Genomic DNA, 18,204 nt, shown 5'->3' with positions numbered 1-18,204 from the left:
AGTAGAAGATTTAGAAAATGTGGGAGGCTTACTTGATACATATGAAAAGATCCAAGAGTTTTAGCTGACTACAAGTTCAATGCCAACCAGATAATATGGCTGCCAAAAACAAACAATAAAACTCAGTGATACCTTAGATTGAATATATATATATGTATATATATATATACATATATATATGCATAAAGTATAGAGTAAGAAAGTGTAAAGGGAATGGTCACTGGTAGGCTATAACATATCCAAAGGAGGGGAAATCAAGACAACAAAGAGTCTGGAAACCATGTCCTACAAAAGATGGGCTGAAAAAATCTAGAAATGTCTCTGAAAGTGAGAAGACTTAGTGGAGACATAATTACTGTCTTCAAGTTTGGTCTTTCATTTGTTCATTCAACAAATATTTATCAAGTTCCTCATCACATCTTCATGATCTCACATTTGAGCCATTGCAATAGTCTGCTGGTTGGTCTCCTTGACTCAAGTCTCTCCCTACTCCAATCCATCCTCCGGTCAGCTGTCTGACCATGTCACCTCCCTTCCCTCATTCAATAAACTCCAGTGATTCCCTATTGACTCCAGGTCAAAATATAAAAACCTCTGTTGGGCTTTTAAAGCCCTCATAACCTGGCTCCTTCCTACCTTTCCAGTCTTTTTATACCTTACTTCCTTTTATATGCCCTACTATACACTGACTCTCACTTCCTAGCCATTCCTTGAACATAGCACTCAATTCCCAACTTTGAAAGTTTTTGTAGGCTACCCTTCACATCTGAACTTTCTCTCTCATCATTTCTGCCTTTTGGTTTCCTTCCAAGTTTCAAGTGAAGTCCCACTTTCTACAAGCTTTTCCTAGTCCTCCTTAATCTTAATGCCCTCCCCAAAAGTATCCCCAATTTATTATATATGTATATATATAGGTATGTATGTATGTATATATATATATACATGTACATACACATATGCATATATGTGTGTATATATTGTTTATGCCTGATTGTTTCTGTGCTATTTCCATTCAACTGTGAGCTTCATGAGAGCAGGGGCTGTTAGGTGGTACAATGTGATAGCTGGACTGGGAGGGAGGAAAACCTGAGTTTAACTCCAACACTTGCTAGTTGTGTGACTCCTAGATAAGTTACTTTGCCTCTGTCCACATAAGTTTCCTCAACTGTAAAATGAGGATAATAATGGCATCTACTTCATTGTAAGGATACAAATAAAGTGTTAACACAATATTTGGCACATAGTAGGTGCTTAAAATGCTCATTTCCTTGCCCTTCCTTCCCTTCATGTCCCCAAAGCTTAGCACATATAAGAAATGCTTAATAAAGGTTTATTGAATTATTTAATTATTGAACTTGATTTGTAAGCGTAACGGCAGAGGAACTTGGAAACTTGCTCTGCCTCTAACTGCCTCTGTGACACTGGGCAAGTAATTTCACCTCTCTGAGCCTTGGTATCCTCAGAGGAAAAATAAAAGGGTGAATCAAATGATCTCTAAATGCCCTCTCATCTTGAACATTCTGTGATTCTGATTCTGGTGCTGACAAGGTAGTAACAGTCTGAATTTGAAAAGACAGGGACAGAAGTTGCTGCACTCATACAGGTCACTTGCCTGTGATTGCCTCTGGTCCTAAAATGAAAAGGTAGTGGATAGGGCACAAGTGAAATTTAAAGATCCCTGTCATCCCAACCCAGTCAGAAAGATACTTTGAGGGAAGTATTCCACACCCAAGAAAATAAGAAAGCTACTTAGACTATAAAATGAAAAACAACAAACAACAAGCAAACTTTATCTTTATTACTTTTTTAATTCATTTCAAAATCTGATGCTGTTAAACCAAATTCATTTGACAGGAATTTTGCCTTTTAATACATTTATTTTGAAATGTTCAATGCTATTGACAGAAAGAGCATTGTATTAATGTACCTGTTGACCAAAAGGCCAACATACCAAAGTTCAGCCTATGTGTCCACTCAATACCTTGAGTCAAAAAAAACTTATGGAAAAATCTCTTTAGAATTAGAGAGTTAGTCCAAGTGAAGACACTGAACATCAAAACTTGATTCAAATTACAAGTTCAGTATTGTACTGTACAAACTCAACATTATGCACACTTAAAGAACATAGGTATACATAATGATATTATTGATAACTAAAATATTAAGAATTCTAGACTATCATTTTGCATACTACTAGACACTCATTTCACATAAGAGACAAAATGGAATTTACACACATTTTTGTCACTTGGAAGCTGTGATTATGTAAAAAAAAAAAAAGAAACAAGCAGAGGGGATATTAAAACCAAAGACTGCATTTTAAATATATTCCTGACAAAGGAGGTTTCAAAAGAAATCTATTTCATTCTATTCTAGGTAGCAGAACTCCGCCATGAATGTGGAGTTATTCTATGGTCCTATCAGAAACTCAGAACTTCCTAGTTAGTTCTAGGTTTGAGGTCCCTTTGACTCCTCAAGTTGTTTGCAAACCCTAAGGCAAAAGGACCTGGAGCTAGTGAATAGCAATGGAAGTCATTCAATCTTTATGATGGAGACAAACCTCTAGTACTTATTCCAGGAACATGCAGGCTATAACAAGTCTTTTCACTTTATCTCCTTAGGCTTGGGAATTCTGGGATCTCCTCTAGCATGTAAGGATACAATCTTCAAATAGCAGTTTTATTGAGATTATTGGCCATTTAGCTAGCCTAGAACTTTTCAAGCAAGTTATCGGTCAGTCCTCCACTAGAAGGGTGCCACATTGCCACAGAAAATCTTTTGTTTAAATTGGATCTATGAAAATGACATTGGCTGGTAGCCACCAAATACTACAACACCAGAAGGCTGATAATATTGGAGGAAGCTACAGCAATGCTGAGTATCACTGATAATAATGAAGTAACTCGATAGGATTACGTAAACTTGAAGTAACAAGATGGGCTTCTGTGACAGATCATTTATTTTAGGGAAAACAAATTATATTTATCGAGGTCTCAAAGTCTTTTTGAGCTTCACAGAAATAGTATAGAAATATCCCCTTGATTCTGCTTGATAGACAAGTAAATGCACAGAAGGAAATGAGTAAATAAGAGAATTCTAGGAGAAAAATAAAAGATATTGAAGCTCTTTCTGAGCTGCATCCCGGAGTTCCTAAGATACTTGAAGTCAGAAGAATACTGTAGGGCTGTCCAATATCTTCAAAGTCCTTAGGTATAGTTCAAGTGTTTCCCCTCTTGTCCTATGGGTATATTTCAAGCTTCTAGGGCATTTGCTAAGTAATGGTAAACTGGACTCCACAGAAAAGAAGAGGTAGTCTGTGAGTGATCTGAGGATAAGTGCTGGATATTTTCCTTAGAAGAGATTCCATAGCGTTGGCTTCATTCTTTTTTGAGATAGTTTTTTATGTGTTTATTTTTTTCTGGGGCCAAGGTAGATAAACCACATGTTGGTTCTGAGCTGGACCCAACAATCCCAACCTATTGAAAAGCCATTAACATATATAGTCACTGGGATCCATGTATAGTTTAGCCAAATAAATTCAAAACTCTATTTGAGTGAGATGAAGAATACAGAATTCCATGTAGAAAGAGTTGACTTGCATGCTTCCCAGCTTGGAAACCTGAGCTTCAGATTATGCACTTATACCTGTAATGAAAATTTTAAATTAGTTATAAAGATACCACCATTCGCCAGACCTTCTTTTAATGAATTTCCTTGTAGAGTGCTCTTCTCCTTCCTCTCCAGCTATCCAAATCCTACCCATCCTTCAAGGTCTATCTCAAATCTGACCTCTTCATTGATTCTTAAACTGTTAAATCTACAAGTGAACTTAGAATTGATATAATCCAACCATCTGCATATTACAAGCAGGGAGACTGGGGTCTTCAAAAAGTCTCCCTCAACCACCCCATTTCATATTTCTTTAAGTTTTGAAACTGCCAATATTTGTGCCATTCATCTGGCATTTAATGATATATTACCCAAAAGAGAATATAAACTCCTTGAGGGGAGAGACCATTTCATTTTTATCTCCATAGCCCTAGTACCTAGCAGCATACCAACACATAGTAGGCTCTTAATAAGTGCTAATCTATTAATAAATAATACATTTTATTGACTATTATGATAAATGCTTATCATAAAAGCTTAACAAATGCTTATTTATTATATATTAATGATTGACTGCTAACTAGCTGTATGAAGTCTTTAAGCCCTGAAGGGAGCTGCCCTAGGTGCTCTTCAGGACTAAGAAGAAATATATTTCCTATTCTGAAAAAACTTTCATTACATTACCTATTTTCAAAATTCTTTCATTCTTTGTAATTATTTTCTCAGTGCCTAGAATAGTGTCTGACACATAGTAGATGCTCAGTCAATATTTCATTTATTTATTGGAAATAAATTCTTCTTTGAATCTTCATTCAAGATATTTTTCTTTAGAGCTCAGAAGATGCAGTACCAACCAGTGATTATAAATAGTACCTAAATAGAGTTGAGTCTAGAATACTCATGGCTGAGAGAAAACACTTATTAAATAAGGAGGTTGGAGGTCCCTTCCAGATCTAAGTCATTGTTCCTATTATTTCTAAGGTCATTTCTTGGCCTATGGTTTCATGCTCATGTCTCTTTCCCAAATTTAGTAGGATAGTTGCAAAATGTGGTGGCCCACATCATTTTATTCCCTCTCTTCACTCCAATCCTGGAGATTTCTGAGTTTTTAAAGTAACAGTGAATTGTAAAGAACTAAAATAGGCACAATTTCTGAGTTCTAATTTTTGAATAATTTTTAATTAATTTTTCTCAAACTGGTGTTTTTTTCTCAATGTACAAGAGGGAGAACAAACTGCACTATTAATGTGAAAATTCTTGCTTCTTTCAAACCTATTAGAATCAATCCAAGAAGAAATGGCCTTTACCCTTAAAAGAAAACATAAATATTTGGACCCTAACACTCTCATCATTGATTAAAGTTCTGAATTAAGACCCACCTTTGAATCCAGGGTTTTTAGCTGCAGTCACTGCTGCCATTTGCATGTATTCACTATTAGTTTCATGCAAACAAGTTTGACTTTGGCTCATCTGAAAAGAAAGAGCACCCCATGAGCAAAATAAGTTAGTTATTCTCTATTTCCTAGCCTCTATCTGCCAGTTTTGTTCTCTGCCCTCTTTTTCCTATTCGTCGTTGGAAGTCCTTGCCATATCCTGACCCTGGGAAAGTACTACAACCTTTATGTGTCCCAAGTAACTCTCTTGGCTTTTTCTAAGTTGTAGATCTGTGTTGGTCTTTGGGGTAGAAGAAAAGGGTGTTTCCGCAGCTAATGAAATCACAGACCTTTCGAATGGGTCCAGGAGTTTTAAGGAAGCATGAAGTTAAGCTTTTAGAACTTATTTACAACAGAAGCCAAAGGGAGTCAGTAAAGAGCATGAGGAAAGAATCTGGAGACAGAAAACCTAGGTTTCATCACTTATGACCTATGTGGCTTTAGGCTAGTTATTTAATATGTTCTTCAGTGTTGTTATCTGCAAAATGACAACTCTTGTATTTTACAAATAACACGAAGATTGTACTCAATTACCATTAAGGTTTCTTCTAGTTCTATGTGTATGATCCTATATGTCTAATGGTAACCCTTAAAGGAAGAATTTTCTGCACAAATATTATGCCATTATATCTTTTTTAAGTGAAATTTTCCTCATTTTTGCTTTGGTGCCCTCTCCACATACCATCTCCTGAAGTTTGACCCCACCACCTCCTTTTTTCTCTTCTTCAATATTTAGTCTGTCATGGATTCATTTGTCTCTATTGGTATCAGGAATATTTATGTGTTAACAGAAGATCTGTTCACTGAGGCTTTAGGTCTTTGAATTCAGAGCCACAGTGGGCTATGAAGCTAAAACAAAGCCAATGAACATAGGATGGCCAAGGCCCTCTCCCTGTGTTCTGGCTTTCTTCCTTGGTTCAAGTTCAAGAGGCCAGAGAGGTAAGTCGATCTACTGTTATCTCTCTACTCCACTTATCACGCTGTGAACAAGCCAACAGGCAGATTTCCTCCCTGAGTACTCTTGCTGATTTATATTAAGGACTCTTCTTCCCTTCTGATCCAGATGATTAAATTAACCAGAAGCTACATCTGGAGAGAAGTTGCTCTCATTTTCTTAAATTACTTTGGCAAATACAATTTATCTTTCCCCTTAACAAGCAAATATCCCTGATGTTCCTCAGCCAGCTAGGTCCAAAATGCATCATCTCTCTTGCAGAGGAATGGTTTTTACAAGAAAAGACAGAATCTTCTCACCTTTTTTCTTACACAGTAAGAAAATGTGCCAACAAATATTCCAGTAAAAAAGAGGAGAAATGCAATTCCAATAGATAACCATAAGACCAGATGGAAGCAAGACTTTGACTCTAAGGTGGAAAAAAATGAGACAAACGTTATCGTTAGAAAGGCACTTTTGAAAATTCTCTTTCCTATACAGGTCTAAGAGACATTCTTAACAGACTCAGGCTATGCTTCTAAAACACTCATGACATTCAATAGATCTAGAGTAATCTAAACATCAACTTATGTTAACAGTTCAGACACCAAAAATTTTATACACACACACGCATATATACACATACATACATATAGATGTGCACACACATACACGTACACGCACATATAGTTTATGTAATCTGTGGTTGGTAGATAAATCTTCCCTACATCTGTGTAAAAGGAGCAGCTAAGTAGCACAGTGAATAAAGCACCAGTCCTGGAGTCAGGAGGACCTGAATTCACATTCAGCCTCAGACACTTACTAGCTGTATGACCCTGGGCAAGTCATTCAACCCATTTGCCTCAGTTTCCTCATCTGTAAAATGATCTGGAGAAGGAAATGACAAGCCACTCTTGTAGGTTTGCCAAGAAAACACAAATGGGTTCACAAAGAATCAGATATGACTGAATGACTGAACAATAGCAACAGATATCTATGTAAGGAATAAGCATTGCATATGTTCAAAGCCATTTATTAACCACACTATTTTGTGAATCTTATGTCAAGTGACATGTTATATTCTTATATTAGTAGCTATTAATTAGTTAGCTATTACAAAATAGCTAAAATTCATATAGCTCTTTAAGGTTTGCAAAGATATGTATGTGCATGTATGTATACACACACATACATATGTGTATATGTATGTGGGTATGCATGTGTATGTCTATGTATATGTTATTAGTAATAGCTCACAATGAGAGCCAGTGTAATGTGGTAAGTAGAGGGAGAACCTTGCAATCAAGAAGGCTTAAATTCAAGTCTTAACTGACATATACTGGCTTCATGATCATGGACAGATCACTTAAACTTTCAATCTAATCTTCAGTTTAACCTCTGAGACGACATGTTATAGGGCATTTTCTGACTTGCCTTAGTGGAAGGAGTCCCCACATTAGAAAAGCCAACATTGTTGCATAACAAATGATTGGCATTTCTTTAGCCCTGTGAAGATATGCAAAGCATTTCTTTGCAGCAATCCAGAGAGGGAGCTATTGCAAATATTATTATCCCTATTTTACAGATGAGAAAAAATAAAAAGAATCAGAGAGTACAAGTGACATTCTTGTTGTTACAAACTCAACTCAACTGGGCAAAAATTTAGGACCTGCTGTGTGCAAGGAACCAGGGAGCCAAAATTAAAAGTGAAGCAGGCCCTACCCCCAAGGAATTTAAATCCACCAGGAGGAAACAAAATCTATAGGGATAAGTACATTCTTAAATTTAAAAAGGGACTGAGAATTAATAACTGGGGAAATAGAAAATGTTTGGCATAGGAGATGGTGCCTGCACTGAGCCTGGAAGGGAATTAAGGGTTTTAAGAGCCAAGTAGATGATGGAGTATATGGTGGAGTTGGGGAGACTTAAGACAGGCCAGTTATCAAAGCTGGAATCTGAACCCAGGTCTCATAATTCCATGGTCAGCATTCTTTTCACTACGTCATAGCTAGTTCAGCTAAACATTTTGGAAGTTTCTATCTATAACCTCAGGTTTGGGGCTTATATTATCACCCTTTCAGGTGTGGTCATTTTTTCTTAATATTTTTCTCAGTAAACATTAAGTTTCTTGAAGGCAAAAACTGCTGCTTTACCCCTCAGCACCTAATATAGCACTTTGCACACAGTAGAGACCAAAGAAATGTATTTTGAATCATTATTCGTTTTTAGCTTTTAGGAACATGCATTTAAAAGGAATATCTTATTAGGCACCTAAATAGCACAATGTAGAGAATAAGAGAATCCAAAAGACTTGAGTTCAAATCTTGCTTCTGGTATTTACTAGCTGGGTGACTCAGGGCAAGTCATTTAACACCATTCAGCTTCAGTTTTCTCCTTTCTGCAAAGGGTGTAATAGTAGCACCTATTTTGCAGGGTTGTATTGGGGGAAAAAAATGAATATATATGTACGTATACATGTGTGTATGTATGTAGATATATGTATACATATATCTACATACATACACACATGTATGTATGTAGATATATGTATACATATACATACACATTCATACCCACATACATATATGTTTATATGTATGTATGTGTATACATACACGCACACACATATCTTCCCAAACCTTAAAGAGCTGTATGAATGTTAGCTCTTTTGGATTTCTCATTATCATTGAGTAAAAAATGTTCCTATAGATTTGTAATAAAAATAAATTTTAAAGTTACCACCTTATGTTTTTCCATTAGGAAATAATTGTGACTTGGTAAAACTAAAGAAATGCCAACAACAAAGGCTCTTGATTTGTTGAGACATTTTATCATAGTGAGCAAAATGCATATGCAAATGTCTCTCTAACAATGGCTTTTTTCCCCCTATTTTCTCCTTCCCTTTTAAACAGAATAGGTTTTGAAAGTTCTCTTACCATAGATATGTACATAAACTCCATCTGAAGTACTGTTCTGATAAGGAGGAGGAAACGTAATATGTAGACTACAGAAGTAATGGCCAGTATGAGTGCTGTTCAAGTCAGACAAGAAGAAAATTACACTTGTGTTGAAAAGATCGGCCTGACAAGATACCATCTCCTTGGTCATTTGAACACCTGTCTTATCCTTTTTGAGTTCACAGATTTTTTGCTTTCCAGTCCCACTCAACAACTGCATTTTAAAGTCCCGGGCATCTTCAGGAAAGCGGCAGGTCAATTTTAAGCCTCTGTTATGGTATTCAATCAACTGCAGCTGGGCAGACTCATTGAAATTTTCTGGAGGAGGAAAAAAAACAAGTAGCATTTTGTGTGTATGTGTGTTTCTGAGTAACAGTGTAAGGATATAAGAGCAATCACCTTTCACATCTTACCTTAAGTTAGAGCTTTACAAAGTCAATAAGAACAGAAAATTATGATCTCAGGAAACAAAAATGAATAGCTATTGAAAGCAGGCTACCTTCTATCAGTTGTATCCATTGAGGTTGCTTAGTGGAAATAAACAAAAATGATATAGCAATAAACAACAAATATTTATACCATTAATTCTATTCCTTGTTCAAACTCTAATTTGGACTCATAGAATCTCAGAGTTGCAAAAGACTTCGGGTCATCTAGTCCAACCCATAGCTAGATAAGGAATGATCTTTGCCTGGACAAGTGGTCATTCATGTTCTATTTGAAGACCTCATTGCCTAGTCAGGCCCATAACACAAGATGTCCAAAAAGTCTGTAGATATTAATCATCAAGACTGTTTCCCCATAGCTAAAATGTAAAGATAAAAGAGCATACATTGGTGATAATCTGAACAGGAAATGGTTCATGTTGATTGATTGCATGTTACACATTCTATTTGGTGTATAAAATCGTTTTAAATTTAGTAGAGGGGATGAGGCAGAAAGTGAAGTGAATTATCTGCCTCATGGATATTCTGTCACTCTGTGACGTTGGGCAAGTCATTCCATTTCTCTAGGCTTCCACTTTCTCATTTGTTAAATGAGAGTGATGGACTAAGTGATTGGTCCTTTCCAACCCTAAATCTTTGATTCCGTACTCTACTTCTATTCATTTAGCACCAAATGGAAGAAGTCAACAATGTTGACCCTTCCTAGCTCTTTTAGTTGTCTATAGGTCAGTTGTTGGAGATCTTGGAAATCTCTGTGGTCCTGTACCTAATAGTCAGGATTTGGACCATGTAAATTGCTAAAGGTCCAAGATTTCTCAGCAAATAAAGAGTACTTTTAAATCATTGGTCCAGTGATGAGGAAATTGAGTGCCCTCAGTCTGTTAGTATCAGGTTACTTAGAAGAATGAATGAACATTTAAACAATTGTAAGCTTCCAGTCAAAAAAGGAAAACAATAAATATAGGACACCATTAAAAATAAAATTCTAGAAGGGCAAAATGGTCCAATCTAAGTATGAATAGAGATAATTATTTTAAAAATTCATTCTTTCTCATTAGAGACCCAAAAAAATAAAAAAAAAAAAAGGTCATTCCCCAATATGAATGTCCATAAATTACGCTGTATCTACTGAGAAAAGAGAGGGAGGGAAAATGGAATTGAAAATGAAGAAATAATCAGTTTCATCATTCAGTCAACAAGCATATGTTTACTATTCGTCAGAAATGGTGGGAGTTAAGTGAATGCGTCCCATATTTTTTGTCTGGTAAAGAGAGGAGAAAGGAGGAAGCTGTGGTTTTCCTGACTAAGCAGCAAAAGTCTCAACAACAGATTAAGCTTAAACTCTAGAATGATAGTTTGGTTTTGATTAAGTTTTTATTTCTCAAGAGTCCTACCAAAAACTCAATCAAATACATCGGACCTTTCTTTTTTAGAGAGTTTCCATGTTGGAAAAGATATCATCCAGAAGAAAATTATAAACAATATATGTCATGTAAAATAGCAAATGGATTTTTAATTTGAGGATTTGATGCTAAAAATAAACAGGAGAAATAATGTTTGATAATTTATAGGTTTAGCCTTTTCAATCAAAGAGAAAAGAAAGAAGAAAAGATTAGGGGTAAGCCTACCCATATAAGCATAGCCCTCCTACTAGATATTAATTAATTCTATATGAACCTGATGCTAAGCAATGATAATAATACTAGCTGATATTTTTGTAACATTTTAAGTGTTCCAAACCTTTTAAATATACCATATCATTTGATCTTTATAATATTTCTGTGAAATATATTCTTGGAGTTCAGGAACTGGCAGCTGGAGCAGAGGCAAAGTAGGCACAGGTACTTCTGGTGGGAGTGGTTGTCACCCCTAAAACACTCATTCAAAGACTCTAAAAGAGCTATCAGGATCTTCCCCTAATACTGATATTTGTGGCAGAAGTGGACATTGCGAGATTGACTTGTAAGTGGGTAGGAAGAGTTGAGGTAAACAGATAAAAGGGTTTAGCTATCCTGACTGGGATGGAATTTTGTGATAATTCTGAGTTCAAGCATTACATGCACTCTTGGTATGAGCAATGAATGAATGCATTTCTTGATGGAATCTGGGGATCAGTCTTTGCATCAGGGAGGGTATATCACTGTTAAAGGCTAAGGTAAGTACACATGTCTGTGTAAATGTACCCAGATGCAGATCCCTAGATAAGTTTAAGGGAACATGAACTTTTTTGCTTTTCTGGACGCTCTGGAGGATTAGGGGTACAGCATGCGTATATCAAGTCCCTGTAGTTTAAGACTTCACTACTCCTCATTTAGCACACCTACTTTATTTTATTTTTCTTTTCCTCTTCTGTTTTTGGTGGGGAGGGGGAGCAGCCTAGTATAAAAGACTACTGAGACAGAGAAAGAATTAGGGAAATACCACTTTTTCTCTCCATGACTCCACCTGAGAAGAGTAACTTTACTTTTGGTGGTTCAGCCCTGCATGTCATGTCCTGACCCTCTTGGACGGTGCTCTGGCCCAGTATCTGTGTGAGCCAGGTAAAACATAGCCACCCTCCTGGAATGTGGGGCAGAGGCTAGGCAGCTTATCGGGTGTACACTATCCACAAGGCACCATTCCTCATCTGGGTAGCAAATCACAAGCTGAGAAAAAACAGCAGAAACAGCCACCCAAAAAAGGAGGTTGCATTAGTATCAAGTTAGATCTCCATTGGTTTTAGGCTTTTCAGGAAGTCTGAGGCAAAAAAGAAAAGTTTGCAAATGTAACCATGTAGGAAGGGCTATGGGTCACGTCAGATTTTTAAAGACAGGTTAAAGAGAGAACAGAGCTGTTGACATCTGTTTTAGACAAAGGATGACTAAGTTGGCCTCTTTTCGTGTGTTGGTATCTTTTGCTACTTCTTTTCCCAGACCTCTTTGTAGTTTCTAGCCACTACTCCCATCCTCCCCGCCCCCGCCCAAAAAAAAGAAAAAATAGGAAAAAGAAGAAAATTAATTTGTCTTCTTTCTAAGCCTTAGGAAACAAACAAGCAAACAAAATAGAACCTGAGGTGTGTTAATTTCTGCCGAAAGTGGATATGAAGGTATAATATAGCCCAATAACTCCTGAATGGGTTTCTTGGTTGTTTCAAGCTTAATCAATAGGAAGGCCAGGGGTATTCTGGAATCACTTCAAACAGGCTTTCTCTGATTAATATATTTTCAGCATGACCATTTATACCTCAGAAATCTGCAAATGGTACAAAATCAGGACTTGATTTCTTATATGGTTGATTGCCTAGATTTAAGAAAATCATAGACAAAAATGTTAATAATGTAGATTAAACTTAAGCATGTCTGCAAATGTTTTTCCCTCTGTGAGAACCCGTTGTTAAATATTTGCTGGCACATCCCTGACAATAGTTCCCATTTCTAACATACTTTTCAGTTTAAAAAATTTTATCGATATACATATAGATGTATATATTATATAGATATGCATATATATGTGCATATGTATATATATGTGTGTTCATCCTTTGTTGCCAAAGAAGACCATGCCATCATAGAAATGATGATATGACTTGCACTTGACTTTATTTTGAGTGAGGGAGGGCTGTGCAGGTCACCAGCCTCACTTCTCCTCCAGAACCATCTGAATCCAGTGACCAGATATTCATCAGGATGACTGCAGATGACCCAGGATGAGGCAGTTGGGGTTAAGTGACTTGCCCAAGGTCACACAACTAGTGAGTGTCAAGTGTTTGAAGTGAGATTTGAACTCAGGTCATCCTGACTCCTGCACTGGTGCTCTATCCACTGCACCACTTAGCTGCCCTGATGTGTATATGTATGTGTGTGTGTGTGTGTGTGTGTGTGTGTGTATGCATACATCACATGAGTCTTAAATCTATCTTCTGATGACAGTAATATAAACATTTTTAACCCCAATTTAGATGAAGAAACTGAAGCTCAAGAGACACTTCCCCAAGGTCCCATGGCTTCTGTTAGAATTGAGACTTGCACTCAGGTCTGACTTAAATTTTGTACCTGCTGATCTCCAGTGTTACTTCTCCTTTTTGGTATGAGCCAGACAGAAAAACTTCAAGGTGTAGCAACATTATGGAAAGCCCAGTTGACCAGGAGTTGTTGAGACTGGGGTCCAATGCTGCTTTTGCACAAATGAGCTACGTGAATTTAGACAAGTCACTTGGTTTCCTCATTTACAAAATGAGAATAATTTTGAGAGTGCTTGAGGGATTAATTCTCTCAAGATATTTGAAGGGAAGGAAGGCAGTAAAAAGGAATAAAGATGCAAAGATAGTGAAGAGTCATGGGAGAAAAGTGATGTTACAGATAATGTTACACTTCTCAATGGTGGTGAGGAAAAGTTGAGAAATTTGACTTTTTACTAATTTTAATTAATTAAAATTTTGTTTTTATATTTAATTATATTTTATAAAAATATCATTTTATATGTTTTATATTATGTTTATAATTTTGTTTGTTTTTATTTATATTTTATATTATATATAATATATTATACATTTAGATTTCTATATTTATTTTAATTAATTAATTTAAAATTTTTAACTTGTAACAAGACATTAAATTTGAATTTGAAAGCTCTAAATTCTCATGCTGGTCTGTCACTTACTGTTGTATGCTACCCTGGAGCAGACCACTCTACCTCTCTATCTCTACCCCTTCTCACCTTCTTCAACTGTACAATGACTGTTTTTATTCAAATTTAATTTAATAATAGCTTAAAGAATAAACTTCAGGAAGCTGTACCTCAGTTTATCTCTAACAAAAAGAGCCAAGAATATTTTCTGTGTGTCTCAAAAGGAATGTCAATTACTCATAATTGGTTAGGTGTACACCTTTACCTCTCTGTATTTTCAACATATTGTAATTTTAAAAGCCAGTTCAGCTTTTTTTTTTCATAAACGTAGGGTTCCAATGATTTCCAATAATTTGTTTATTTTTAACTGAGTCCAAGGAATGCTTGATAAACTGCATTCTAATTACTCTGCGTTCAGTATTTAAGTATTTCTATTGGGTGAGAATGAGGAATGAGAACATGAAGAAAGGCTGTGATGTCTTAACTTTTTAAATTATATGGCATCCTACTCTCCATAGCATTTTTGGTCATGTTCAAAATGTTGCAAAAGAGAAATAGCCCTTTGTCACTAAAGCATATAATGTAATGGAAAATAGCATGAAAATAATTAGAAAATTGAAAGAAAAGCTGGACTTACCAGCCCTTAAAGCTTTGAATGCAATTTTTTCTTAATCCCACTCTATTTTTTCTTATGTTCTGTCTCTTCTTTGCCTTCTTCCCTTATCTGTTGGTCTTCCTCTCTCCTTAATCTATAGTTTTCCCCCTTATATTAATATGCACACACCTTTCTTTAACATCTTCTTTCTTAGCTATCTTCACTAACACACAATCTGTCTATGATACCCACCATCTAATTGTGTTTCAGTCAGACTCACTTGATACTGCTTTTACAAAAACTAATTCAAACTCATTTCCTGTCATGGCTCATGCCTTCCTAAACCCTAACTTCCATTCTCCATCTTCTTTGTTCTTATTCTGGTATTACCAATTTACCCTGGAGAAAGTCACATAACAAGGATTACTGGATCCACTACAAATTTATATTATCTAGTCTTGACTTGGCCCGCACTGCTGCACAACATTTCTTCTATTCTTCCCCATTGGCTCATTATCATGTTCTCCACAGTAGCTTTTCTAATATTTCCTTTCTCTTCAAGTCCTCTCTGTACTACCTTGTAATCCTTCACTCTCAGAATAGCACCTCAGCTTCTATTTCATGAAGAAAAGTGGTCATCCATCATGCTCTTCCTCTTCTGCCCTACTCCAGACTTGAAAGTCCCTCAACATAATCTACCACTTTTTCTTCCTTTGTATTTGTCTTAGGGAAAGAGATGGCCTTGTTTTTTTTGCTAAAGTCTCTTCTTATCTTCTCAATCTCATCCCTTACCATACTCATTTTTCTCTGGAAGCTTGCCTGCTTCAAATATGCCTTCTCTTTTGTCTGCAGCTTCTCATACACTGGTTCTTTTCTTGTCACTTACAAGTATGCAAAGGTCCCCCCTATCATTAAAAAAAAAAAAAACCTTCATTTTTATTGCTTTCACAACCTAGCTCCTAGAAATGGTTTTCTACACTAAGTGGCTCCATTTTCTTACCTCACACTCACTTTTCAATCCCCTCCAATTCTTTTTTGATCTTACCCTTTCTCTTGAATTACTTTCTCAATGAATTACCAATGATCTAATTACTAAGCCAATGATCTTTTCTCAATATTCATTCTTCTTGACTTCTCTACACCATTTGACACTCTCAATCACCCTCTCCTCCGTGATGCTCTCTCCTCCCTTGGCTTCTATGACACTACTCATTCCTGGTTTTCTTCATACATTCCTAACCATCACTCAGTATCCTTTACTATGTTATCACCCATTTCTCAACCATTAAAGACAAATATTCTCTGAATGACAGACAGATAGATAGATAGATAGATAGATAGATAGATAGATAGATGAATGGATGGATGGATAGAGATAGATAGAGATAGATAGATAGATAGATAGATAGATAGATAGATAGATAGATAGATACAGATGGATGGATGGATGGATGGATGGATGGATGGATGGATAGAGATAGATAGATAGATGATAGATAGATGGATGGATGGATGGAGATAGAGATAAAGATAGATAGATAGATAGATAGATGATAGATAGAAAGAAAGAAAGAAAAATATGCATATTACAAATGTAACAAGGTGGCATGGTGGATAGAGGATCAACCTTGGAGTCAGAAAGGCCTGAATTCAAATCCTGCCTCAGATAATTAACAGCTATACGACTCTGAGCATATCATTTAACTTTGACAAGTGTCAATTTCCTCATCTACAAAGCGGGGGTAATCATAGCACTTACCACCTGGGTTGTAGTGAGGACCAAATGAGATAGCGTATGTAAAGCACTTTGCAAACTTTTATGTGCTACATATTACTATTATTTTCTCTTTCTTGGCGATTATATCAGCTCCTGTGGGTTAATGATAATTTCTATGCAGATGATTTCCAAATCTATGAATTAAATCCTAATCTCTCTCTTCTGAAAAATTGAAATGAGAAGCAGTTTGGTGTACTGGATAGAAAATTATCCTTGGACTTGAGAAGAACTGGATGAAATTTCCACCTTTAGTAATTACTGGCTGTGTTATCTTGCACAAAATATTTAATCTCCCAGTAGCTCAGGTAGCTCAGTAAGATCATAAATTGCAATACAGTTGCTGGTCTTCATTGGTAGAGGGGATTTCCTCACCAGCATATCACTACCTCATTGAAATTTTAACCTACAATCTCCTCTCTTCTGAACTCTAGTTCCAAATCAGCAACTCTTTGGGGGACATCCCCACTACATTGTTCCATTAGCATTTCAAACTCAGTATATCTAAAACCAGTTTCTAATACTTGTGACATCTTAAAAATGGAAATAATAATGGCACTTGCCTTACAAGGTTGTTGTAGGGATCTGATGAGATAATATATGTAAAATGTTTTATAGAATTTGAAGTGCTATATAAATGTCAGCTACCAATAATGAATAACATCTCATTATATACCTAAACACATCCTTCCTTCAAACTTCCCGAGTTGCTGAGAGAAACATCTTATTTCCAGCCAGCCAGCCAGCCAGTCTGAGGCTTGCAACTTAAGGTTATCTTTGACTCTTTCCTCTATATACAAATACTCAAAATTCAGACAAGAAAGATTCGAAGCCCTAATGGAAGATGTAGATTTGATTTCAGAGGTAATGAAATCCATACCTGGCATACAACTCTGGAAGCCTATAGAAAGTAGTGCCTCTTTCAGATTTTGGTAAGCTGTAGGTTGTAAGAGATCAGAACCCAAACCATGGGAGGCTTTGAGAGGGAGATTTGTCTGAGACAAAGGATTTGTCCCCAGTGCATAGACTACCTTGTTTTTCAGATACTCATTTGCTTAAGACCAACAGAGGAAACTTGGATTTTAAAAAAAAGTAAAAGGAGGGTAGAATACTAACAACCATTTGGTGATTGTTTGGCAGAAGATTTGAGAAATGTTCTGGATGGTCACCTAAGTAAAAATGGAGTCTCTCATTGAGGGAACTGAGTCTTGACCCAGAAAGAATGTCTTGAAAGTTAACCAGAGAGGCCCTACCTTTCCACACTGCCACCTGCTGCCTTTGAGCAAATTCATCTGAAAAGATGAACAGCTCAGCATATGAGCAAAGCAGCAGAGAATAATCATATAGGAACTATGGAGAAGTCCTTCCAGAAAGGGTGCCAGACCCTGTCAAAGGCAAGCTCAGTCTAGCATTAGGAGCAGGGCAATTCAGCCTAACAACAGAATCATCCATCTACCCGAGACATCACACCCAGCAGTGATTTGGTGGGGACAATTCTAGAGAAAGAAAAGACATCAAGGTCCTGCAGTTCTAGGCCTCTGAGTTGTGTTGGCCATCTGTGCTCCCCATTATCATGATACTTTAAGTTTATATCCACTCTCTCCCACAGATTCTGATGGGAGAATGCACCTCAAGTCTATGGGAGAAATGCTTTATAATATTTGTTCTTACTATGCTATTTGGCTTTAAAACAAAAGTTGTTTTCTTGTTGAATCTTAATTGAACACCAATGGGGTCTCAGGAGCTACAGTGCCATTAATTGTGACTACTCACAAAGGTTGCCCCAGCAGCCATGGGAGTACTATTAGTCTCCCCCATGGAGATCCAACCTACAAGTGTGAATGTGAGTTA

At 36.5% G+C, this 18,204-nt stretch overlaps 1 protein-coding gene and 1 long non-coding RNA gene across 2 annotated transcripts in view; one reads left to right on the top strand and one right to left on the bottom strand.

Annotated features, from left to right (window-relative positions):
* LOC140509641 (uncharacterized) overlaps positions 1 to 18,204 on the top strand; it is an 89,255-nt gene that overhangs the window by 66,935 nt on the left and 4,116 nt on the right. The window lies entirely within an intron of this gene.
* Positions 1,778 to 18,204, bottom strand: part of ICOS (inducible T cell costimulator) — a 31,627-nt gene continuing 15,200 nt past the window's right edge. The window contains exons 2-5 of the mRNA XM_072617355.1: positions 8,913 to 9,251; positions 6,297 to 6,406; positions 4,989 to 5,079; positions 1,778 to 3,645 (exon numbers count right to left, since the gene is read on the bottom strand). Coding sequence (XP_072473456.1) covers positions 3,632 to 3,645; positions 4,989 to 5,079; positions 6,297 to 6,406; positions 8,913 to 9,251 — 554 coding nt within the window. The 3' untranslated portion in view covers positions 1,778 to 3,631. The remainder of the gene's footprint in view (positions 3,646 to 4,988; positions 5,080 to 6,296; positions 6,407 to 8,912; positions 9,252 to 18,204) is intronic.

This window comes from Notamacropus eugenii, chromosome 6 (genome assembly GCF_028372415.1).
Source record: "Notamacropus eugenii isolate mMacEug1 chromosome 6, mMacEug1.pri_v2, whole genome shotgun sequence".
In the NCBI taxonomy this organism is placed as follows: Eukaryota; Metazoa; Chordata; class Mammalia; order Diprotodontia; family Macropodidae; genus Notamacropus; species Notamacropus eugenii.
The sequence above is the reverse complement of the archived record's forward strand: the minus strand, read 5'-3'. Positions and strand labels throughout refer to the sequence as shown.